We start from the raw sequence: 25,811 nt of genomic DNA on the forward strand, positions 1-25,811 counted from the left end.
TCAGTCAGCATGGATTTGTGTGTAGAAAGTGGTGCTTCTTGAATTTTTCTAGCGGTTTCTTGAACGTGTGTGCTAAAAGGATGATGTGCATAGGGATGTGGCTAATGTCTATATGGAGTTTAACAGGACTTTGACAAGGTCCTGTGTGGTACCATATAACCATATAACAAGCACAGCACAGAAACAGGCCATTTTGGTCCTTCTAGTCCGTGCTGAACTCTTACTCTCCTCTAGGCCCACCGACCTGCACTCAGGCCATAACCCTCCATTCCTTTCTTGTCCATGTAGCTGTCCAATTTAACTTTAAATGACAACATCGAACCTGCCTCAACCACTTCTGCTGAAAGCTCGTTCCACACAGATACCACTTTCTGAGTAAAGAAGTTCCCCGTCATGTTACCCCTAAACTTTTGCCCTTTAACTCTCAACTCATGTCCTCTTGATTGAATCTCCCCTACTCTCAATGGAAAAAGCCTATCCATGCCAACTCTATCCATCTGCCTCATAATTTTAAATACCTCTATCAAGTCCCCTTCAACCTTCTACGCTCCAAAGAATAAAGACCCAACTTGTTCAAACTTTCTCTGTAACTTAGGTGATGAAACCCCGGTAATATTCTAGTAAATCTTCTCTGTACTCTCTCTATTTTGTTGACATCTTTCCTATAATTCAGTGAGCAAAACTGTACACGATACTCCAAATTTGGCCTCACCAATGCCTTGTACAATTTCAACATTACATCCCAACTCCTATACTCAATACTCTGATTTATAAAGGCCAGCATACAAAAAGCTTTCTTCACCACCCTATCCACATGAGATTCCACATTCGGGGAACTATGTATTATTATTTCTGGATCCCTCGGTTCTACTGCATTCTTCAATGCCCTACCATTTATCATGTATGTCCTATTTTGATTAGCCCTACCTAAAAGTAGCACCTCACATTTATCAGCATTAACCTCCATCTGCCATCTTAAAGTCCACTCTTCTAAATGACCTAAATCTCTCCATAAGCTTTGAAAACCTACTTCATTATCCACAACCACCTATCTTAGTATCATCTGCATACTTACTCATCCAACTTACCACCCCATCATCCAGATCATTAATGTATATGACAAATAACAATGGACCCAGTACAGATCCCTGAGGCACACCGGCCTCCAATCTGACAAACAGTTATCCACCACCACTCTCTGGCGTCTCCCATCCAGCCACTGCTGAATCCATTTTACTACTTCAATATAATACCGAACGATTGAACCTTCCTAACCAACCTTCTGTGTGGAACTTTGTCAAAGGCCTTACTGAAGTCCATATAGACAGCATCCACCGCTTTACCCTTTTCAACATTCCTAGTAACCTCTTCAAAAAGTTCAATAGGAACTGTCAAACATGAACTTCCATGCACAAATCCATGTTGACTGATACTAATCAGATCCTATCTATCCAGATAATTATATATACCATCTCTAAGAATACTTTCCATCAACTTACCCACCACTGGCAACAAGCTCACAGGCCGATAATTGCTAGGTTTACTCTTAGAACCCTTTTTAAACAATGGAACAACATGAGCAATACACCAATCCTCTGGCACCATCCCCATTTCTAACGACATTTGAAATATTTCTGTCAGAGCCCCTGCTATTTCCACACTAACTTCCCTCAAGGTCCTAGGGAATATCCTGTCAGGACCCAGAGACTTATCCACTTTCATATTCCCTAAAAGCTCCAGCACTTCCTCTTCTTTAAACATCATCGTTTCCATAACTTCCCTACCTGTTTCCCTTATCTTACACAATTCAACATCCTTCTCCTTAGTGAATACCGGAGAATAGAAATTGTTCAGAATCTCCTCCATCTCTTTTGGCTCTACACATAGCTGTCCACTCTGATTCTCCGAAGGACCAATTTTATCCCTCACTATCCTTTTGCTATTAATATAATGGTAGAAACCCTTGGGATTTATATTCACATTACTTGCCAAAGCAACCTCATATCTTCTTTTAGCTTTTCTAACTTCTTTCTTAAGATTCATTTTACATTCTTTATATTATGTTGGTCTGGAAGTTTACATCTCATGGAATCTAGAGTGAGAAAGTCCAGTGGATTCATGATTGGTTTGGACGTAGGGCTGGGTGGTATTTTTTTTTCATGGAATAGACTGGTGACGAGCGGAAATCTGCAGGGATCAGTGTTAGGCCTAATTTTGATTACTATTTATAGAAATTATTCGAATGCCAATGCAAAAGGCTTGATCAGTAACTTTGTGGATGACACAAAATTAAAGGTGCTGTTGTGGCGAAAAGTTTGCCATAGAAACCATAGAAACTACAGCACAGAAACAGGCCTTTTGGCCCTTCTTGCCCGTGCCGAACCATTTTCTGCCTAGTCCCACTGACCTGCACATGGACCATATCCCTCCATACACCTCCCATCTGTGTATCTGTCCAATTTATTCTTAAATGTTAAAAAAGAACCCGCATTTACCTCCTCATCTGGCAGCTCATTCCACACTCCCACCACTCTCTGTGTGAAGAAGCCCCCCCCTAATGTTCCCTTTAAACTCCCCCCCCCCCACCCTTAACCCATGTCCTCTTTTTTTTTTCTCCCCTTGCCTCAGTGGAAAAAGCCTGCTCGCATTCACTCTATCTATACCTATCATAATTTTATATACCTCTATCAAATCTCCCCTCATTCTTCTACGCTCCAGGGAATAAAGTCCTAACCTATCTCTGTATTTGAGTTTCTCAAGTCCCTCAACAACCTTGTAAACCTTCTCGGCACTCTTTCAACCTTATTTATATCCTTCCTGTAATGTGGTGACCAAAACTGAACACAATACTCCAGATTCGGCCTCACCAATGCCTTAGACAAACTCATCATAACATTCCAGCTCTTATACTCAATACTTTGATTAATAAAGGCCAATGTACCAAAAGCTCTCTTTACAACCCTATCTACCTGTGACGCCACTTTTAGGGAATTTTGTATCTGTATTCCCAGATCCCTCTGTTCCACTGCACTCCTCAGTGCCTTACCATTAACACTGTATGTTCTATCTTGGTTTGTCCTTCCAACGTGCAATACTTCACACTTGTCTGCATTAAACTCCATCTGCCATTTTTCAGCCCATTTTTCTGGCTGGTCCAAGTCCCTCTGCAGGCTCTGAAAACCTTCCTCGCTGTCCACTACACCTCCAATCTTTGTATCATCAGCAAATTTGCTGATCCAATTTACCACATTATCATCCAGATCATTGATATAGATGACAAATAACAATGGACCCAGCACTGATCCCTGTGGCACACCACTAGTCACAGGCCTCCACTTGGAGAAGCAATTCTCTACTACCACTCTTTGGCTTCTTCCATTGAGCCAATGTCTGATCCAATTTACCACCTCTCCATGTATACCTAGTGACTGAATTTTCCTGACTAACCTCCCATGCGGGACCTTGTCAAAGGCCTTACTGAAATCCATGTAGACAATATCCACTGCCTTCCCTTCATCCACTTTCCTGGTAACCTCCTCGAAAAACTCCAATAGATTGGTCAAACATGACCTACCACGCACAAAGCCATGTTGACTCTCCCTAATAAGTCCCTGTCTATCCAAATGCTTGTAGATTCTGTCTCTTGGTACTCCCTCCAATAACTAACCTACTACCGACGTTAAACTTACCGGCCTATAATTTCCCGGATTACTTTTCGATCCTTTTTTAAACAATGGAACAACATGAGCCACTCTCCAATCCTCCGGCACCTCACCTGTAGACAGCAACATTTTAAATATTTCTGCCAGGGTCCCTGCAACTTCAACACCAGTCTCCTTCAAGGTCCAAAGGAACGCCCTGTCAGGTCCCAGGGATTTATCCACTTTAATTTTCCTCAAGACAGCAAGGACCTCCCCCTTTTCGATCTGTACAGTTTCCATGATCTCACTGCTTGTTTCCCGTAATTGCATAGACTTCATGCCAGTTTCCTTAGTAAATACAGACGCAAAAAACCTATTTAAGATCTCCCCCATTTCCTTTGGTTCCGCACATAAGCGACGACTCTGATCTTCAAGAGGGCCAATTTTAACCCTTACAATCCTTTTGCTCTTAATATACCTGTAAAAGCTCTTTGGATTATCCTTCATTTTGACTGCCAATGCATCCTTATGTCTTCTTTTAGCACTCCTGATTTCTTTCTTAAGTATTTGCTTGCACTTCTTATACTCCTCAAGCACCTTGTTTACTCCCTGCTTCCTATACATGTCATACAACTCCCTCTTCTTCTTTATCAGAGTTGCAATATCCCTTGAGAACCCAGGTTCCTTATTCCTATTCACTTTGCCTTTAATCCTGACAGGAACATACAAATTCTGCACTCTCAAAATTTCTCCTTTGAAGGCTTCCCACCTACCGATCACATTCTTGCCAGAGAACAGCCTGTCCCAATCCACGCTTTTTAGATCCTTTCTCATTTCTTCAAATTTGGCCACCTTCCAGTTAAGAACCTCAACCCTAGGACCAGATCTATCCTTATCCATGATCAAGTTGAAACTAATGGTGTTATGATCACTGGAACCAAAGTGCTCCCCTACACAGACTTCCGTCACTTGTCCTAAATCGTTTCCTAACAGGAGATCCAATATTGCATCCCCTCTAGTTGGTCCCTCTATATATTGATTTAGAAAACTTTCCTGAACACGTTTTACAAACTCTAAACCATCTAGACCCCTAACAGTATGGGAGTCCCAATCAATATATGGAAAATTAAAATCCCCTACCACCACAACTTTATGTTTCCTGCAGTTGCTTGCTATTTCCCTGCATGGAAAACAAAAGTATCTTGGTTGGTTAGGGAAGCAGGTCAACAATCAGCAAATGGATTTCAATGGAGATGAGTGTGAGACGATGCATTTTGGAAAGTCAGGTCAGAGGATAATTATGAGTGATCAGTTACAGGTGAACGTTGTGGAATGGGGGGATCTCAGATTCCATTATTTACCACGTATACAGAAAAACATGCTTGTGTTGTTCGTAGTAATAAATGGTAGAAGCCAAGGATGTGCTGGGGCAACACACAAGTGTCACCACGCATTCTGGTGCAAACATAGTAAACCAACGGTCTTCAGCAGAACAACACAGAAGAAAGTAACGACATCAGAAAAGCCTCTTTCCTCCCAACACACAAAGACGGCCCTCCAACCCAAGGTCAGGCCTCTGAGTCGCCAGAACACTCACAAAGAGCCTCTGACTTCCCCTGTGTTCTTCAGAGTCGTTAACCAAGGGCTTCAGACATCAGGCTGCAACTTGCGGGTGTCTGTTCAACCCTTGAGCTTCAAACTTTGGTATTAACCATGGTGACGGCACTGGAACTCCAGTCCCTGATCTCCGGAGTCACTGTCTCACATACCTAGGGGATCATAGGCTCTTGTGCCCCCTGCTCACACAAACATCTGATCCAGGAGCCTACAGCCCTTGTCAACCTTCTCCATGGTGTTTGCCAGCTCAAGGTTCATAATTGTCCTTCGTTGCACATCCATGCTATTGGTTTTCAATCACGGAGCGGCGGTGTATTCTTTGGCCCGACTTTATAATTCCTCAGCATCTCTCTCCCTAAACCCGACTCTAACCCCTAACTCCACAGAACCGTCCCTACGAGCTTAAAAGAAATAACAGTTATATCTGAGCATAACATGGACTGAGACCACAGTTCAGAAACAATTTGACGTAGGAGCAAAGGTGGCATCATGGCTTGTAACAAAGGTGTTGAGCACACTGGCCTTGATTGGTGAAGGAATTGAGAGGATGAATTGGGACACTATAAATCATTGATGAGGTCACACTTGGAGTACTGTGCACTGTTCGGGAAAACCTATGACAGGGTGAGGCTCGGAGAGATGCAAACTGAATGAAGGAAATTTAGAATGCCTGTCTGGGGGCCATGGTCAGTGTGGGCTCATTGTGCTGAAGGGTTTGTACTGTGCTGTACTGTTCTATGTTCTGTTGTGCTGTATTGCTCTGTGATTCAATGGGTTAAAACACCTCCTCAGTACACATCTCGCAGTCTGCTGGTAACTGGCTGCTGGCCCTCAGCTCCAACTTCGCAGCAGTGGCTCCTCTGTTTCCAGTGTAGCATGTGAGAATCGTGAGATTCACTGTTTCCCCCAGGTCCATAGCTCACCCTCTAGGTACAGTTATGCAACATACATCAAAGTTGCTGGTGAACGCAGCAGGCCAGGCAGCATCTATAGGAAGAGGCGCAGTCGACGTTTCAGGCCGAGACCCTTCGTCCTGGCGTTCACCAGCAGCTTTGATGTATGTTGCTTGAATTTCCAGCATCTGCAGAATTCCTGTTGTTTGAGGTACAGTTATGTCTGTGTTATCCTCCAGCCCCTACACCGTTTCCACTCACTGTAACCACCCCCAGTCTGTGCACACCTCCCATGCTTTGTGACCCTTCCGGTGCCTACACCCCTACTCGTCTTTGTGACCACTTTCAGCATCAACATCCCTTCCCTTCTCCATAACCTCCTGCACCTGTTGTCCCCTCACCGTGTCTCTATCCCCTCATGATTTTGCACACTTCCTTGTCTCCGAGACCAACTCTGGCGACTATACTCCTCTCCGTCTCTGTAAACCACCAGCAATTGTCTGTCACTTTCACGCCTCTCAGGATCTACCATTGCCCTGACTGATGCAAATTGTGCAAACCCAGTGGGTGTCCATCTCCGAGATCAGAGAAAAATTAATCACCCCCTCCGTTTCTGTTACTGATAATCCCCCTGAGTGAAATGTGCCTGGTGTGAGGCAGGCTGAGTGAGCACAGGTTCTCGGTTTTACAGTGCAGTGTTACGGTCGAGGAGACGTCCATGAGAAGATTGTGAAGGAGCTGGGTATCTACCCATGTGAAGGGCCAGGAGTTCCCTGTGTTCTGTTTGTCTACAGAGTGTCCCGTGAAATTCAGGATCTTCAGAATGCTCTTCACTGGGTCACAGGTAGATACTCTCATTGTTTTTCACAGGTGAGTGGCATTTTCGCCCAAGAGTCCCCTTCCCTTGTGGGGACTTCTGCTTACTATTAGCTGTTCACTCCCTCAGGGAGGAGGCAGGAGAGTAATGTTGAAAGGGATAGTTAAATCAGCCAAGATGGAATGGGAAGCAGACTCGAATACTTAATAAAACCATAAGATATAGGAGCAGTGTTGGGCCATTTGGCCAATAAAGTCTGCTCCACCATTTCATCGTGCTGATCCATTCTTTCTCTTGGCCCTAATCTCCTGCCATCTCCCCGTATCGCTTCATGCCCTGACTGATTAAGAAGCTTAAATATACCCAATGACTTGGCCTCCACAGCCACCTGTGACAGTGAATTCCACAGTTTCGTCACTCTCCGGCTAAAGAAATATCTCATCTCCATTCCACAGGGAGACCCCTCATTATTTTTTGGCTCTGTCCTCTGGTCTTAAACTCTACCACCATAGGACACATACTCTCCATATCGACTCAATCAATGCCTTTCAACATTCTGTAGGTTTCAATGAGGCCACCTCTCATTCTTTTGAATTCCAGTAAGTTCAGGCCCAGAGCCATCAACACTCTTCATATGACAAGCTTTTCAATCCTGGAATTGTTTTAATGAATGTCCTCTGCAATGTCGGCACATCCCTTCTTATAAAAGGGGACAAAAACCACTCTCAATTCTTCAAGTGAGGCCTCGTAAGTGCTCTATAAAGCCTCAAAATTACATCCTTGCTTTTATTTTCTAGTCCTCTTGAAATGAATGCTAACATTGCACTTGCCTTCCTCACCAATGGCTCAACCTGCAAATTAACCTGCACAAGGTCTCCCAAGTCTTCAGGTTTTTGAATTTTCTCACTAGTTAGAAAATAGTCTACCTGTTTATTTCTTCTAGCACAGGTGAAGTCATTGAGTGATAACATTTCCCTGAAAGTCCTTCCCTTTTGGGGACTTCTGATCTCTGCTGGCTATTCCCTATCTGAGGAGCACGTAAACACTGTGTGTGTTCCTTAGGATTGATTCATTTATGAAGTAGGGACATGCACTGTTGCAATGACTTTCTGAAGATGATAATGTCCCGCCCAATTGTATCTGTTGAGGGGACATAGGTTATTTCTGTGATGGGAGATGTGTATTGGTGCATAACAAGCGCCCACAAGCAGCAGTGAGGCGATGGATTGGAGATCCCATTGTCTGGGGCACAGGTGGCTTCCCTTGCTCTGTTTCAAATGGTGTGTGTGGACGTTTCTGTGCAGCTGAGTGAGGGAGGGGTTTGGGGCTTGACTGAAAATCCCAGTGGAGAAATGGTGCCTCTGGCAGTACTGTATGTGCTTTAGTCGAGTGAGTGCCAGTAACGGGATGGCAGGGCTACCTTGTACACACAGAACATCAACTGGACACAGACAGGGGCAGGAAAGTGGGACAGCCCCAGATGGAGGGTGCTGAGCTCAAAACTGATGTACCCGGTGAGTTCCTACAGTGGGTGGGACACGACGCATCCCACAGCAGCACCCAGACACTCTGTTACTCTGTGTTGCAGGAGGCGGAAGAGCGCGGAAGGAAGACATTTGTGCCGTGATTCTGTTGCAGAGATCCCAAGATGTGGGAGAGGGGAAGATAAGGACCTTTTCAGAGTTATTCCATGAGGGAACAACAGTTCGTCGAGTACTTTGGAGAGAAACCAGCGATATTCTCAAAAGGAGGTCAGCTGACTGCCAGTGTCCAAATACGATTTAGGCCATCAGACAGAGTCTCAGTGACAGAACCAGATCCAGAGAACATTCCTCCTCCGGTGGGTAAAACCTGTCTCTCCCTGTCATGCCTCACGTGTTACTGTAACCTTCCCATATGGAATGTGAGGGATGTGATTGATGTGTGTCTTTAGGTGGGAAAATGATGGAACCAACTATAGTTGGTCCGGCAGTGACTGCTGCGGGAGGGAGTGAGGGAGGTAGGTCCACGGTACAGAAAGTCTTTGGGTCTGGAGGTCGATTTAGCAACAATTCCGAGCTTACAGGCTTCTGACTGATGTGTGTGCTTTCCAGTAGGGCAGGGAGACAATCCGCCGGGTGACGAGACTTTGATGGAGATTGAACAATTGGATTGTTCAATTTCTTCAGGATGCAACCAAACGAAGAGAAGCAGGAATTCAGAGAAGTGTAACAGTGAGAATGTAGGCTTGTAAACATGCGTTTGAGGCAGGAGCTGAGAAAAAGCAACTCTGCAGAGGCAGTATGTTCCTGTCGAAATGGAGGGTAAACCTGTCAAGACAAGAGATATTCAAGCTTTGGTCAAGAAAACTATGGAAGGACAAGATACAATTAGGTTATTTCCCAGTCAATCCCTTAACATCAAATGACTAAGAATACTATCAAGAGGGAGATCAGTAGGGCAAAGAGAGAGGGTGTGAGATGGATCTAGAAGATAAGGTTAAGGAAAATCTCAAGAAGTTCTGTAGTGATTAGCATAAACTTTACAGTGGCAGCCATGTGTGTTCAATTCCCTCTGCTGGCTTTAAGGAGTTTGTACTTTCTCCCCGTGTCTGCAGTAGGTTTCCACTGAGTATTCCAGTTTCTGCTTTTCGTAAAGGGTTAGTGTCAGTAAGGTGATGGCATGCTATGTTGGCAGTGGAATTATAGTGACACATACGGGCTCCCCCCAGCACATCCTTGTGAGGAAAACGAGCATTTGACTGAATGTTTCAATGATTCAGTGTAGATGTAATAAATAAACAGATCTTTAAACTGATCTGTCACTATTTTAAGACTAAAATGATAATTAAGAAGAAATAGCTCACTTTAGAAACTCAGAAGGTCTGCTTATGTCCCCAGCTGCAGGAACATGTTGGGAGAAAATAACATTTAGCACGTTGACATTCTCTAGTTGGGCATTGAGTACGGAACTAGGGCGTTATGTTGCCATTGAATATGTCATTGGTGAGGCTGCAATTCGAACATAGTGTAGAGTTTTGGACGAACTTTTATAGGAAAGGCGCGGTTAAATTGGAAATTGAGCAGAGAATAGCAAGACTGTTACCAGTGCTGAGTAATAGGGAGGGTTTTTTCCACTTTAGGTCATTATTCCTTGTAATGCAGGAGGTGGTGATGATATAGAAACATATAAAATCATGGTGTGGCAAGGACAAGCTGGATGCTAACTGTCTTTCCCACACGTCAGGAGAGTCCAAAACTTGGGGCATATGCTTAGGGTGAAGCGGAAAGGTCTAAATAGGACCTGAGGGGCAATTATTTCACCCATACAATGGTGAGTATATAGACCGAGCTGCCAGAGAAAGTGGGTGCAGCAGATACATTGGTATTGAGGGATAGATGCATGGAAAGATATGGTTAGAACGGAAAAAGTTGACCGCAAGAAATTGGGTTTATCTAGCTGGGCATATTGGTCATGACAGACTCACTGGGCAAATAACCTTGTTCTTGGTGTACTAAACGATTAGCTGAATATCCTCATTCTATACATCCATCAGTCTCCAATTACATGCCCTGTGGCAGATGTGTCTTGGGTGGGCATGATGGGAAACTGTCAGAACTGTATCCCAGTCAGTCGGTGACACACCAGGATGGGGGCGTGGGAGGGAGGAAGGGTCAGCTGTAAATCCCCATCGGTTCTAAGGTAACCCCAACACCAACTCCCAGGTTACAGGTTACTGATTGATGTGTGTATTGTGCCCTAGGGTCGAGCGAGGATCCGGAGGGCAGTGAGACTCCCTCATTGTGCATTGAGCAACCAGATCATTTCACATCTTCAACTGGCACACAAGAGAAGGGCAAAAAGTGCTCAGAGAAGCTTCAGTGTAACGGTGAGAAGCAAGGATTGGGACACGACTCATGACATATCAAGGGTGTAGATGTATTAAGTTCCTCTTGTGTACACAGCTGGGATGGTTTAGGAACCCTGGCTGATGAGAGAGATTGAAGTTCCAGTCAAGAGGAGAGGCAAGCATACATTGTGTTCAGAAACAGGAGTCCCGAAGAAGGGTCTCAGTCTGAAGCATCGGCTTTACTCTTTTCCATTGATGCTGCCCGGCCTGCTGAGTTTCTTCATCATTTGGCACATTATACATTGTTTTTAATTTAGGAACAATTTAACCTCATGATGACTATGAAAATATCAAGAATGCACTTGAGGTAAATCTGGAGGGCAAAGTGAGGGTATGAGATGGATCTGACAGCTAAGATTAAGAAAAATTCTAGGAGGTCCTTTAGCTCAGTAACAATTAAAAGGATGGTTAGTCAGAGAGGAGTTCCTGTTGGGGATCAGCAGGCTGTCTCTAACTTGAGGAGGCAGATAGGTTGAAATTATAAGAAATATTTCTCCTCAATGATTGCTAAACTGATTTACTGAAAATCACAATTGCTCAAGAGATAACAGAAAAAGGTGAAGACAGATTGGGGGACATACATATTCCCAGGGAGAAAGTATTTGCAGTCTTACAGTGATTTCTAGTGGATAAATCCCCTGGGGCTTACTAAGTGCTTTCTGGGACTCGTGGGAGGCTAGAGAGGAAACAGCGGAGGCCCTTACGGTGATATTTGCTTCATCACTTGTCACTGGGAAACGATGCCACTGAAGAATGGAATGAGGGGGATGTTGTTCTGTCGTTTGAGAACAATAGAAAGGATAAGCTAAGGAATGACAGAGTAGTGAATCTGACGTCAATTGTGTGGAAGTTAGTGGTGGGCAGTTGGAGGGATAGGATATCTCAGTATTTGGGTATACAGAGACTGATTAGGAGGAGTTTGCATGGTGTTGTGAGTGAAAAGTTGTGCAGTTGAACCTCTTTAGAGCTGTTTGCAGAATGACCAAAATTGTAGATGAGGTTTGGCCTTAGAATGTTATCCATTTAGCAGAACCAACAATAAGACCTCGCATGGTAGGTTGGTCCAGTAGGAAACATTGCATGAAATCCTGGAGAGACAGTTCTGTGGATACAAAAATATGACAGATATACAAGCGTTGTCAAGAAATATATGGAAGGACATAGTTCAATTAGGTCATGTGTCAGAGAATCCTTTAATGCCAAATGACTAAGAAAACAATCAAGAGCAAAATCATGAGGGCAAAGAGAGGGTGTGAGATGGATCTGGCAGAAAAGGTAAAGGAATATCCCAAGAGATTTTGCAGGATATCATGAGTAAAGTGTGGTTACTAAGTGAGTAGATCCCTTTAGACATTGGTAGGGCTACCTATATCTTGACCTGCAGGACATGGGTGAGATTCTTAATGAATATTTCCCTTTTTTCACCCAGGAGATAATAATGATTACTCAAGGGAATTAAGTAGAGTTGTTTTGGAGACTGGTCATCCAGAAAGGGTGATATTTGCAACCTTCCAGTGTATTGGTGGATAAATCCCTATTTTGGACCTGACTAGGAATACTATCAGGAGGGCAAAGAGAGAGTGTGAGATGGATTTGGCAGATAAAGTTAAGGTAAAACCCAAGAAGTTCTGTAGTGTCTAGCTGAACTTTACAGCGGCAGTCATGTGTGTTCAATTCCCTCTACTGTCATTAAAGAGTTTGTACTATCTCCCCGTGACTGCAGTAGGTTTCCACTGAGTATTCCTGTTTCCCGCCACAGTGCAAAAACCTTAGTGTGTCACAATGGTGGGGCATTGGGAGCAAGGGTGGACCCAAATGCAAGACACATCTTGTGAGAGTAATTAAATTGAGTTTATTGTTTGATACCAGGAGAGCAAAGCAGGAGCAGGAATAGCGACCTGGACAGGGACTCAGGACTACGACTAGGCTGAGACTAGGGGTCTGGGCTGGGACTCGGACTTGGACCCCAGAACTAGCGGTGACATGAAGAGGCTACGGTATGGACTCTGAGCCAGAGACAGGGCAAGGACCCAGTACCTGGGTCGTGCCCCGGGCTCGGACCCCAGAACCAGGCATGGACATGACATGTGCTAGGGAGAGGAGGAACATGGAAAAAACAAAGCCTCTGTCTCCGGAGAGCAGGGAACCATGGACACATACACAGAACACAGAGTCAGGACCCCTCCTTGGGTACAGGACATAGGGCCGGGACTCACACACAGAACAGAGAGCCAGGACTCCTCCTTGGGTACAGGATATAGGGCCGGGACTCATGACTCATGACCCCTCGCGGGGCAACGGCAAGACGGCCTGACTTACCCCACGGAGGCGAGGACAAGACACGACAAGACATGACCCCCCGCAGGGCAACGGCAAGATGGCCTGACTTACCCCACGGAGGCGAAGACAAGACAAGATCAACATGAAAGAACACCAGACAGTACCTGTCTAGCTCCGGCGATAGAACTAGACCGAGGTGCAGGCGAGGGCTGCAGATGAGGACTAGAGGCGAGAGGGGCAGAGAAGGGATTCAGACAGCAGGGTAGGACAGGAATCACAGACCGCCAGGGCCGGAACTCGACTCGGAACTTAGATGCCGCCAGGGCCGGGACTTGACTTGGAGCCTCCGGGTAGTGGCGAGCTCTCGACTCGGCCCAGGAACAGTAGTCAGCGGTTCTTGATTCCCTCCGGCGGGTTAAATGACGGACCCACCTTGGTGGAAACTTTGCAGGCTCGCTTTGGCGAAGTAACTTGACAGGGTTGCTCCGGTGAGGAAAGGCAAATTACCGGCACTCGCTTCGGGCGGAGACAAGGCTTGCTCCGGCCAGATGACATTGGCATGCCGTACCTTTGGTGACTTTGCAGACGCTCCCGCGCCAAACAGCTAAAAGCCGGAGACTATAAACTACCGATTCAGCCAAGAGTAAATTGCCTCCAATCACCAAGGCCGAGGGACACAGGAAAACAGGGAACCAAAGGGGAACAGGGAGTAAACGGTCCGGATCGTAACATAAACAAAGTAAATTTAAAGAGACCCTGATCCGGACCATGACATAGTGTTAGTAGTTAGTGGGCATGCTACGTTGGCACTGGTGGCAGGTTGACACTTACGGGCTACCTCCAGCTCATACTGGAACTGTGTTCTTCATTGAGGTAAACAAGTATTTCACTGAATGTTTCAATGATTCAATGCAGATGTAACACATAAAACTAATCTTTAATCTGATCTTTTGTTATTTTAAGATTAAAATGGATCCCAAGGAGAATTAGCTCACTTTCGAAGCTAGAAGGTCTGCTTATGTCTTGAGGTGCAGAAACATGTTGAGAGAAAAGAAGCTTTAGCACATTGACATTCATCAGTTGGGCATTAAATACGGAACTAGAGCATTGGGTTGCCCTTGAATAAGTTATTGATGAGGCTGCAATTGGAACATGGTGTAGAGTTTTGGTCACCCTTTGATATGAAAGATGTAGTGAAACCGCAAATTGGGCAGAGAATTGCAAGGCTGTTACCACTGCTGAGTTTTCCACTCCAGGTGATTATTTCTTGTAATGTAGGAAGTGATGATAATGTAGAAATATATAAAATCATGGTGTGGCAAGGATGAGGTGGATGTCTTTCCCACAGTTCAGGAGAGCCCAAAGCTTGGGGCATATGTTTAGGGTGAAGAGGAAGGATCTAAATAGGACATGAGAGGCAATTTTTTCACCCATGGGGTGGTGAGTTTCTAGACCGAGCTCCCAGAGAAAGTGGGAGCAGCAAGTATAATGGTATCATTGAAGGGGCACTGTATGGAAAGGCAGGGTTAGAACGGATAAAGTTGACCACAGAAATTGGGATTATCCAGCTGGGCAGAGAGATCATTACAGACACTTTGGAATGAATGTCCTAAATCCTGCTGTATCAAGTGCTCGGCTGAATGGCCTGCGTTATGTACATTCCTCTGTCTCCGAATGACTTAACCTATGTCCTTGGGTGTGGCCTCATTATTAGAATCCCAATTGCTTCCAGGGAGGGGATTCTGTGGAATGTGAGTTGAACTGAAGTTCTAACTCTCTTCTGCGAGGTCCATGCCTCATCTGTAGCTTTGTCAGTTTCACCCCTGACCCCTACAGCCTTTAAACCCTTGGGAAACCACCCCACCCCACCCCCGCAACCCCTACACTCCTGCCCATCTTTTTGACTCCTAACCACCCCTACACTGCTCCCTGCCACTGCGAACCACAGCTAACTTTTTGCTTTCATAGCCTTCTCTTTGGTAAGGTGTCCACCTCTGAGCTCAGAGGAACATTAAATCACCTCCCTTCCTTTCTGTTATGGAGAATCACCGTTAGTGAACTGTGCCTGGCGTGTGACAGGCTGAGTGAACACAGGTTCTATATTTTACAATGCATTGTTACAATTGAGGAGACGTCTATGAGAAGGTTCTGAAGGAATCAGTGATATTCTCAAATGAACTTCAGCTGACTATCGGTGCCCATATGAAATGTTGGCCATCAGACAACCTCAGTGATAGAACCAGATCCAGAAGATGTTTGTTTCCTGAAGGGAAAACCTGCCTCTCCCTGTCACGCCTCATGTTTCAATGTAACCTTCGCACATGGAATGTGAGGGTCATGTCCAATGTGTGTCTTGGCTGGGAAAATGATGGAACTATAGCCGGTCAGTCAGTGGCTGTTGCAGGGGAGAGTGAGGGATGGAGTTTCACAGTACAAAACTTTCTTGGGTGCTGAAGTCAATTTAGCAACAATTCCCAGTTTACGTGCTTCGGAATGATGTGTGTGCTTTTCAGGAGGGCAGAGCGAGACTTTGGTGGTGAGTGAACAATTGGATTCTTGGAAGTGCATGCGGCTGGGTGATCTGGAAGACCGTGTGAGGAATCTGGAGCAGCACCTGGATGACCACTCATAAGGGAGAATGAGGCAGTCATAGATGAGAGCTACAGGAAGGTAGTCACACCTAGACTGCAGGAAGCAGGTCATTGGGTGACAGTCAGAGGGGGAAGGCGAAGGTGAATAGACAGTAAGTGCAGAGCACCCCTGTAGCCATTCCCCTGAATAAGAAGTTTACCATCCTGGATACTGTTGGCGGGGAGGACCAACCAGGGGTTAGCCACGATGGCAGGTCCTCCGGCACTGAGTCTGACCCTGTGGTGCAGAAGGCTGAAACGGAGAAGAGGAGAGCTGTCGTGATTGGAGACTCTATAGTCAGGGGAGCAGACAGGAGATTTTGTGGATGTGAGATGGACACACGCATGGTTTGTCGCCTCCTGGGTGCCAGGGTCGGGCGTTTCTGACCGGTTGCACAACATCCTGGTATGAGAAGGAAAGCAACCAGAAGTCGTGATACATTTTGGTACCAACAACATAGGCAGGAAGAGGGATAAGGTCCTGAAGTGTGAGTTTCAGGAACTATGCAGAAGGCTGAAGAACAGGACCTCAAGGGTGGCGTTCTCAGGTCTGCTGCCAGTGCTAAATGATACTGATGGTAAGAATTGGAGGAGATGGCAGTTGAATGCATGGCTAAGGAGTTGGTGCAGGGGGCAGTGTTTGAGATTTTTGGATCATTGGGATCTCTTCTGGGGAAGTTGGGACCTGTACAGAATGGATGGGTTGTACCTGAACTTGAGGGTGAGCAATATCCTTGCAGGTAGGTTCGCTAGCATGGTTCGGGAGGGTTTAAACTAATTTGCAAGGGGGATGGGACCCAGAGTGATAAAGCAGTGGAGAAGTGCATGGAGTAAAGCCAGATCTAACATATAGAGAGGCTTTGAGGAAAGAGAAGCAGAATAAAGGGTGTAAAGGTAGTAAGGTCGAAGGGCTAAAGCACGTATCCTTCAGTGCAAGAAGAATCAGGAACAAAGGTGATGAACAGAGCTTGCATATGTACATGGAGTTATGATGTAGTGACCATTACAGAAGCTTGGCTGGCACCAGGGCAGGAATGGATTCTCAATGTTCCTGGATTTCAGTGTTTTAAAAGGGATAGAGAGGAGGGAAAAGGGGAGGTGTGGTGGCATTAGGGATAGTATTACAGCTACAGAAATGGTGGGCAACATAGCAGGATCCTTTTTTGCGTCGGTATGGAAGTCAGGAACAGGAAGGGAGCAGTTACTCTGTTGGGGGCAATCTATAGGCCCCCTGGTAGCAGCAGAGATACCGAGGAGCAGATTAGGAGGCAGATTTTAGAAAGGTGCAAAAATAACAGCATTGTTATCATGGGTGACTTTAAATACCCTAATATTGATTGGCTCCTGATTATTTCCAAGGCTTTAGATGGGGCAGAGTTTGTTAAGTGTGTCCAGGACGGATTCCTGTCACAGTATGTTGACAGGCCAACTAGGGGGAATGACATACTGGATCTAGTATTAGGTAATAAAACGGGTCAGGTCACAGACCTCTCAGTGGGTGAGCATCTGGGGGACAGTGACCACCGCTCCCTGGCCTTTAGCATTATCATGGAAAAGCATAGAATCAGAGAGGACAGGAAAATTTTTAATTGGGGAAGGACAAATTATGAGGCTATAAGGCTCGAACCTGCGGGTGTGAATTGGGATGATGTTTTTGCAGGGAAATGTACTATGGACATGTGGTTGATATTTAGTATCTCTTGCAGGATATTAGGGACAAACTTGTCCCGGTGAGGAAGATAAAGAATGGTAGGGTGAAGGAACCATGGGTGACATGTGAGGTGGAAAATGTAGTCAGGTGGAAGAAGGCAGCATACATGAGGTTTAGGAATCAAGGATCAGATGGGTCTATTGAGGAATATAGGGAAGCAAGAAAGGAGCTGAAGAAGGGGCTGAGGAGAGAAAGAAGGGGGCATGAGAAGGCTTTGGTGAGTAGGGTAAAGGAAAACCCCGAGGTATTCTTCAATTATGTGAAGAACAAAAGGATGACAGGACTGAACGTAGGACCGATTAGAGATAAAGGTGGGAAGATGTGCCTGGAGACTGTGGAAGTGAGTGTGGTCCTCAATGAACACTTCACTTCAGTATTCACCAATGAGAGAGAACTTGATGATGGCGAGGACAATATACGTGAGGTTGATGCTCTGGAGCATGTTGTTATTAAGGGAGAGGAGGTGCAGAATACATTAGGATGGATAAGTCCCCGGGGCCTGACAGAATATTCCCCAGGCTGCTCCAAGAGTCGAAGGAAGAGATTGCTGAGCCTCTGGCTGGGATCTTTATGTCCTCGTTGTCCACGGGAATGGTACCGGAGGATTGGAGGGAGGTGAATGTCGTCCTCTTGTTCAATAAAGATAGTAGGGATAGTCCAGGTAATTATTGACCACTGAGCCTTATGTCTGTGGTGGGAAAGCTGTTGGAAAAGATTCTTAGAGATAAGATCTATAGGCATTTAGAGAATCATGGTCTGATCAGGGACAGTCAGCATGTCTTTGTGAAGGGCAGATCATCTCTAAAAAGCCTGATAGAGTTATTTGAAGAGGTGACCAGACATATAGATGAGGGGAGTGCAGTAGATGTGACCTACATGGATTTTAGTAAGGCATTTGACAGCATCCGCATGGTAGGCTTATTCATAAAGTCAGAAGGAATGGGATCCAGGGAAGTTTGGCCAGGTGGATTCAGAATTGGCTTGCCTGCAGAAAGCAAAGGGTCGTGGTGGAGGGAGTACATTCGGATTGGAGGGTTGTGACTAGTGGTGTCCCACAAGGACCAGTTCTGGGACTCTACTTTTCGTGATTTTTATTAACGATCTGGATGTGGGGGTGGAAGGGTGGGTTGGCAAGTTTGCAGACAACGCAAAGTTTGGTGGTGTTGTGGATAGTGTAGGGGATTTTCAAAGATTGCAGAGAGACATTGATAGGATGCAGAAGTGGGCTGAGAAGTAGCAGATGGAGTTCAACCTGGAGAAGTGTGAGGTGGTACTCTTTGGACAGACAAACTCCAAGGCAGAGTACAAAGTAAATGGCAGGATATTTGGTAGTGTGGAGGAGCAGAGGGATCTGGGGGTACATGTCTACAGATCCCTGAAAGTTGTCTCACAGATAGATAGGGTAGTTAAGAAAGCTTATGGGGTGTTAGCCTTCATGATTCGAGGGATAGAGTTTAAGAGTCACGTGGTAACAATGCAGCTCTGTAAAACTCTGATTAGGCCACATTTAGAGTACTGTGTCCAGTTCTGGTTGCCTCACTCTTGGAAGGATGTGGAAGCATTGGAAAGGGTACAGAGTAGAATTACCAGGATGCTGCCTGGTTTAGAGAGTATGGATTGTGATCAGAGATTAAGGGAGCTAGGGCTTTACTCTCTGGAGAGAAGGATGAGAGGAGGCATGATAGGGGTATACAAGATATTAAGAGGAATAGATAGAGTGGACAGCCAGCGCCTCTTCCCCAGGGTGCCACTGCTCAATACAAGAGGATATGGCTTTAAGGTAAAGTTCTAGGGGGATATTGGAGGAAAGTTTTTTACTCAAAGAGTGGTTGGTGCGTAGAATGCACTGCCTGAGTCAGTGGTGGAGGCAGATACAGTAGTGAAATTTAGGAGACTTCTAGACAGGTACATGGAGGAATTTAATGTGGGGGGTTATATGGGAGGCAGTGTTTGATGGTCGGCACAACATTGTGGGCCGAAGGGCCTGTACTGTGCTGTAATATTCTATGCTCTATGAAGAGGAGGGTAAACCTGACAAGATGAGAGATATTCAAGTTTGGTCAAGGAAAATATGGAAGGACAAGGTAAAATCAGGAGGCAAAGAGTGAGAGTGTGAGATGCATTTGGCCGATAAGATTAAGGTAAAACCCAAGAAGTTCTATAGTGTTTAGCATAAACTTTACAGGGGCAGCCATGTGTGTTTAATGCCTACTGTTGTCTTTAAGAAGTCTGTACCCTCTCCCTGTGACTGCAGTGGGTTTCCATTGGGCATTCTAGATTCCTGCCACAGTGCTAAAGCTTAGTGTTAGTAAGTTGTGAGCATGCTACGTTGGCACTGGAACCAGGGTGACACTTACGGCTGCCTCCAGCTCATCCCTTGTACTGTGTTGTTCATCAAGACACACGAGCATTTCACTGAATGTTTCAGTGATTCAGTGTAGATGTAACACAAAAAAGAAATCTTTAATCTGATCTATCACTATTTTAAGATTAAAATGATAACTAAGGAGAAATAGCTCACTTCAGAAGCTAAGAAAGTCTGTTTATGTCCTGAGCTGCAGGAACGTGTTGGGAGAAATAACATTTAGCACGCTGACATTCATCAGTTGCGTACAAATCCTGGGCATTATGTTGCCGTTGAATAAGTTATTAGTGAGGCTGCAGCTGGAATATGGTGTAGAGGTTTGGTCACCCTTTTATCGGAAAGATGTGGTTAAACAGGAAACTGGGCAGAGAATTGCAAGACTGTTGCTAGAATTGAGTAATAGGGATTGGTTTTCCACTCTAGATCATACTTTCTTGTAACGAAGGAGGTGGTGAAAATATAGAAACATCTCAAATCGTGGTGTGGCAAGGATAAGGTGGATACCAACAGTCTTTTCCACACGTTAGGAGAGTGCAAAGCTTGGGGCATATGCTTAGGGTGAAGAGGAAAAATCTAAATAGGACCTGAGGGGCAATTCTTTCACTCATAGGGTGGTGAGTATAGAGACAGAGCTGCCAGAGAAAGTAGGTGCAGCACTGGGTCCAACAATAGGATCATTGAAGGGGCATCTGGAAAGGCAGGGTTAGAATGGATAAAGGTGACTGCAGGAAATAGGGATTATCCAGCTGGGCATAGTGGTCATCACAGATTCATTGGGCAAATAGCCTCTAACTTGCAGTATTAAACGATGGGCTGAATGTCCTGCATTGAATAAATCGCTCTTTCTCCAGTGACATGCCCTAGGGCCTTAAGTGTGGCCTCATAAAGAGAGACCGCAACACTTCCAGGGAGGGGTTTCTCTGAATTGTGTGAGTTGGGTCCCATCTCTCTTCAACCAAGGTCCATCTCTCAGCCCAGCTGTGTCAGTTTCATCTCTGACCCCTACAGCCTTTAAACTCTCTGGCAACCACCTTCAAGCTCTACATTCCTCCCTGTCTTTGTTTCCCACCTGCCCATGTACCACTCCCCATCACTGCAATGCACAACAAACTCGTTGCTTTCATTTGCACTAGATCTCCTGTACCCCAGACTGATCTTCACAGGTACAAAGCCTGTTCTCGGGGCACAGGACACAGATGGTGGTGGGTGTCCATCTCTGAGCTCAGAGGAACATTAGGTCACCTCCCTTCCCTTCCGTTACCGATAAACACCCTGAGTGAAATGTGCCTGGTTTGATGCAGGCTGAGTGAGCACAGGTTCTGTGTTTTACAGTGCAGTGTTACGGTCGAGGAGACGTCCATGAGAAGATTGTGAAAGAGCTGAATGTTTCCCAGTGTGAAGGGCCAGGAGTTCCCTGTGTTCTGTTTGTTTATAAAGTGACTCATGAAAATCATGAAAATCAGGATCTTCGAGATGCCCTGCAGTGGGTCACAGGTAAATACACTCGTCTTCTGTCAGTCTGTGACTCCACCTAATGAAACCTTGCCCTAGAGTCCTCTTGACTTCTGGTGACTTTTAAGAACCACTGCCTCTTGTCTCTTGCCTCCCTCTGAGGCATAAAAATCATTGTGCACGATCTGTGTATCTTACCATTATAATGGAAAACATGTTCATTGTTCATTTTTTGCCCGGTGTTACCTTTCCATTGTAATGGGGGAATAGTGCGTAGCAAGCTCGCAGAAACAGCAGAAAGGCAAGGAACTGAGGATCCTGAACTGGGGTCATGGTGGGATTCCCTCGCCTCTGTACAAAATGATATTTGTGGATCTTTCTGTGCACCTGAGTGGAGAGCTGTACCTTGGGTTGAAAGTCCCAGTGGAGAAGTGTTGCCTCTTCCAGTGCTGTACCTGAGTACCAGGAGACGAGGTGAGAAGACTGACTTGTACACAGACAGCAGTACCTAAATCACTCTGTTACTCTGTGTTTCAGGAGACGGGACAGTGCGGAAGGAAGATATTTGCTCCGTGATTCTGTTGCAGAAATCCGGAGATTTTGGAGTAAATAAGATGACGACTGATCCAGGGTTACTTCATGAGGGAACCGATGTTTTTCAGATGTCTTGGACAGAAACGAGTGTCATGTGGGCAAGTGCTGATGAAGACCACGCTGTGATTCAGACCATCAGACAGAGTCTCGTCGACAAGACAAAATCCAGAGGAGGGTCCTGTCCCGGTGGGTAAAACCTGCCTCTCCCTGGCCGCACATCGCATTTCCCTGTAAACTTCCCATATGGAATGTGTGTGTCTGGGATGGGAGTGATGGGAGTCTGTCAGAACTATATCCCAGTCAGTCAGTAACCGCTCTGGGATAGAGGTTATGGGAGAGTCAGAACAGAAATTTCTCGTGTTTTCTAAGGTAACCTCAACACCAACTACCAGGTACCCAGTTTCTGATTGGTGCGGAGTGAAACCACCCCCGCCCCCCATGTGCGGAGTGAGACACCCCCTTGGTGTGCAGTGAGACCCCTCGGTGGGCACTGAGACCATTTTGATGTGCAGTAAACAGCCAGATCCTTTGACATCTTCAACTCGCACGCAAGAGAAGAGCGAAAACAGCTCAGAAGCTTCAGTATAACGGTGAGAAGCACGGATTGGGGCACGACTCGTAGTATATCAAGGTGTATATGCCTTTTGGTCCTCTTGTGTTCAGTATCTGGAAGGTTTAGGGAACCCTGGCTGATGAGAGAATTTGAAGATCTTGTCAAGAGGAGAAGAAGCGTACATTGTGTTTACAAACAGGAGCCCTGATGAATTACCTTAGCCCAAAACATCAACTGTTTACTCTTCCGCAGATGCTGCCCGGTCTGCTGAGTTCCTCCAGCATTTTGTGTGTAATACATTGTGCTTCTGTTGGGGACAAATAAACCTCGTGCTGACTATAAAAATATTAAGAATGCACTTGAGGGAAATCTGGAGGGTAAAGTGAGGGTATGAGATGGATCTGAAAGATAAGGTTAAGGAAAATCTCAGGGCTAAGTAAAGATTTAAAAGATCATTTGCCAGAGAGGAGTTCCTGTTAGGGATCATTTGAACTGTCTGTAGTTTGAGACGGAGCTGGTAGGTTGAAATTATAGCAACTATTTCTCCTCATTGTTTACTGATTGCTGAAGTGATCTACTGAAAATCACGACTGCTCAAGAGATGAGGGAAACAGGTGAAGACGAATTGGGGAACCTTCATATTCCCAGGGAGAAGGTATTTGCAGCCTTACTGTGTTTTCTAATGGATAAAGCTCGAGGGCCTTACTATGTGCCTTCTGGGACTCCGTGGGAGGCTGGAAAGGAAACAGTGGAGGCTCTTACAGAGATATTTGCTTCATTGTTTGTCACTGGGAAATGATGTCACTGAAGAATGGACTGAGGAGAATGTTGTTCTGAAGTTTAAGAACGATAGAATGGATAAGCCAAGGAATGACAGGCTGGTGAATCTGATGTCAACTGTGGGAATGTTACTGGAGGGCAATCAGAGGGATAGGAAGACCCAGCATTCGGATAGACAGAGTCTGATTAGGAGAAATTTGTATGGCTTTGTGCGTTGAAAGTTGTGCTTGCTGAATCTCTTCAGAGCTGTTTGCTCATTGGCTGAAATTGTAGATAAGGTTTGGGCTGAGAATGTTGTCCATTTAGCAGGGCCTATGATAAGACCTCACATGGTAGGCTGGTCTGGTCAGAAACTTTCATGAAATCCTGGAGAGACAGTTACATGGATTCAAAATTGACTTGGAGGTAGGAAGCAGGGAGATGGTTGAAAGTAGTTTCTCAGAAGGTCTCCGGTGACCAGTGGTGTGCTGCAGGATCAGTGTTGGGGCTCTTGTTAATAACGATTTATTGTATATAAATAATTCAAATGAGAATGCACAAGTCTTGATGACGAAGTTTGTTGTGGACAAAAATAAAGAGGAATTGTTGATAGTGAAAGAAGTTTAACGTAGATTACAGGGGAATTTTGATCGGATTTGTAAACAGGCTGAGGATAGTTGGGAAGCAGTCTGAGTGTATGGCATGTACTGGGGGTGGTTGGGCATTAGGGAGTGTAATGGAACAGAGTATGAGTACACAGTTCATTGAAAGGAGCATCACAGATAGAGATGGTGTTGAAAGGGGCTTTTAGCATGCTGGCCTGCATCAGTCAGTGCGCTGAGTATGGGGATTGGGGACGTTATGCTGAATTTCTCTGTCAATGGTAAGGCTGCATTAGAAGTACTGTGTGGAGCTTAGGTCACTTTATTATAGAAAAGGTTTGCTCAGACTGGAAAGAGTGTAGTGAAGCTTTACAAGAATATTGCCAAGCCTGAAAGTTAATAGCAAGAGGTTGAACAGGCAAAGATTCCTTGGAACTTAACGGTATATAATGGAAGATATATACAGTCGTATATAAAATCACAAGAGGGTAAAGGTGGCCACAGCCTTTTGCCAGGGCGGGAGAGTCCAGTTGTTCTCCAGTTGTTGGCCACTGCTGCTCATCTACCTGTATCTTCCGTGACTCAGTCCCACATTCTGCACTGGGCAGGGTTCAATGGTGTTTAGAGCAGGGAATCAGAACAATTATCCTCGCTGGTTAATGGTGGTGTTTCTGTGCAACACTAGCTTTCCCCCGCCCCTGTCCATCACACCCCTCACTTTGCTTCTAATTCCTCCATAATCTGATTCTCGAGCCGTTCCCAGTGGGGTTGGGGTTAGTTCCACCTTCTCTCTCTCTCTGTGGGAGAAGTTTCCCCTGAGTTCTCTCTGATCTCTCAGTGAATACCCTGTATTAATGACCCTGTGTCCAGCTCCACACACAAGTGGAGGTATCTTCTCCCCATCAAACATGTCTGTAACCTTCTGTCCCACAGGACAACCCTGAGACTTCCCTGTCCCAGACAGTGCTGTGATTCTGATCTGTGACTATTCAGTGTGAACCTTTAATTCACCACGGTGACCAGAACTATGTGTAGTCTCTCAACGATTGCCTGAACAATGCTCTTTACAAAGTCAACATATCCCTCCACTTTCCATTCTGTCCCACTGGTCGGGATCCGAGGGTTCTGCTGACTTCTGTGTGATGTTATTAATCTCCATCGGTGTCGGTGTCACTGAGCACAGCTGGTCCAGTGGGTAGGCTTGGAGTGAGGAAGTGTGTATCATCTCCGTCTTCTCACACGGTGCAGTGTTCCTGCACTGTGCTCCCACTCCTGCAGGGAGGAATGTCAGTGTACAACTCATAGAGACCGTCTGTATTTCCTGTTGCAGGAAGTCCTGCAGGGAAGGCCGGTGATCACCTGACACACCCACCATCTGGGGAATCTGCTGCCCAGACCCAGCCTGAAAACTTGCTGCTCCCCTCGTCTGCCCTGACCTGCTCTGAACACATCACTGAATACAACCCATCCGGTTCTGAGAAGCTCTGACTCCAGAAACAAACTGGAGACCCTCATCCTGAACCAATGGTGTTTGATCACAGTTATTGCACTGAAAATGTCTTGTGTTCCCTGCTCAGACCCTCTGTCTGCCCCACTGATGGTCAATAAAAGAGTGATAGTGATGTGACTCCTGTGATGTGTACTACCCTCTGTCAGTGATGAAAATTACCCTGAACAGCCCATCTGCTGATGATCAGCCAACATGGTGAGTGGGGGAGTGGGGAGAGGGGAACATAGACAAAATGCTGGCCAAACTCATCAGATGAGACAGCATCATCAATGGATTTAATCAGTCGGGTTCTGGGAAAGACCCATCATCAGGAATGGGAAGGAAGAGGGCAGATCCAGAATAAGGAGGTGGACAGGGGGAGGACTAAACCAAATGTGTTTTCGGGGCACGACTTTAACTTCATTGATGGCATGGAAGATTCCACAATCCAAGTTCATGCCTGTAACATGCCCAGACTTTTTCTCCACGATATTGCTGACTGCATTGATGCAGCTTTCT

The 25,811-nt window shown here is 45.6% G+C and overlaps 1 protein-coding gene across 1 annotated transcript in view; it reads left to right on the plus strand.

Moving 5' to 3' along the window:
• Nucleotides 1-25,430, plus strand: part of LOC134350865 (uncharacterized) — a 29,948-nt gene extending 4,518 nt beyond the window's left edge. The window contains exons 5-10 of the mRNA XM_063056642.1: nucleotides 6,843-6,995; nucleotides 8,557-8,808; nucleotides 10,711-10,836; nucleotides 21,176-21,337; nucleotides 21,833-22,075; nucleotides 25,134-25,430. Of these exons, the coding sequence (XP_062912712.1) occupies nucleotides 6,843-6,995; nucleotides 8,557-8,753 (350 nt within the window). The 3' untranslated portion in view covers nucleotides 8,754-8,808; nucleotides 10,711-10,836; nucleotides 21,176-21,337; nucleotides 21,833-22,075; nucleotides 25,134-25,430. The remainder of the gene's footprint in view (nucleotides 1-6,842; nucleotides 6,996-8,556; nucleotides 8,809-10,710; nucleotides 10,837-21,175; nucleotides 21,338-21,832; nucleotides 22,076-25,133) is intronic.
• The last annotated feature ends 381 nt before the right edge of the window (nucleotides 25,431-25,811 follow it).

This window comes from Mobula hypostoma, chromosome 8, assembly GCF_963921235.1.
Source record: "Mobula hypostoma chromosome 8, sMobHyp1.1, whole genome shotgun sequence".
NCBI lineage: Eukaryota > Metazoa > Chordata > Chondrichthyes > Myliobatiformes > Myliobatidae > Mobula > Mobula hypostoma.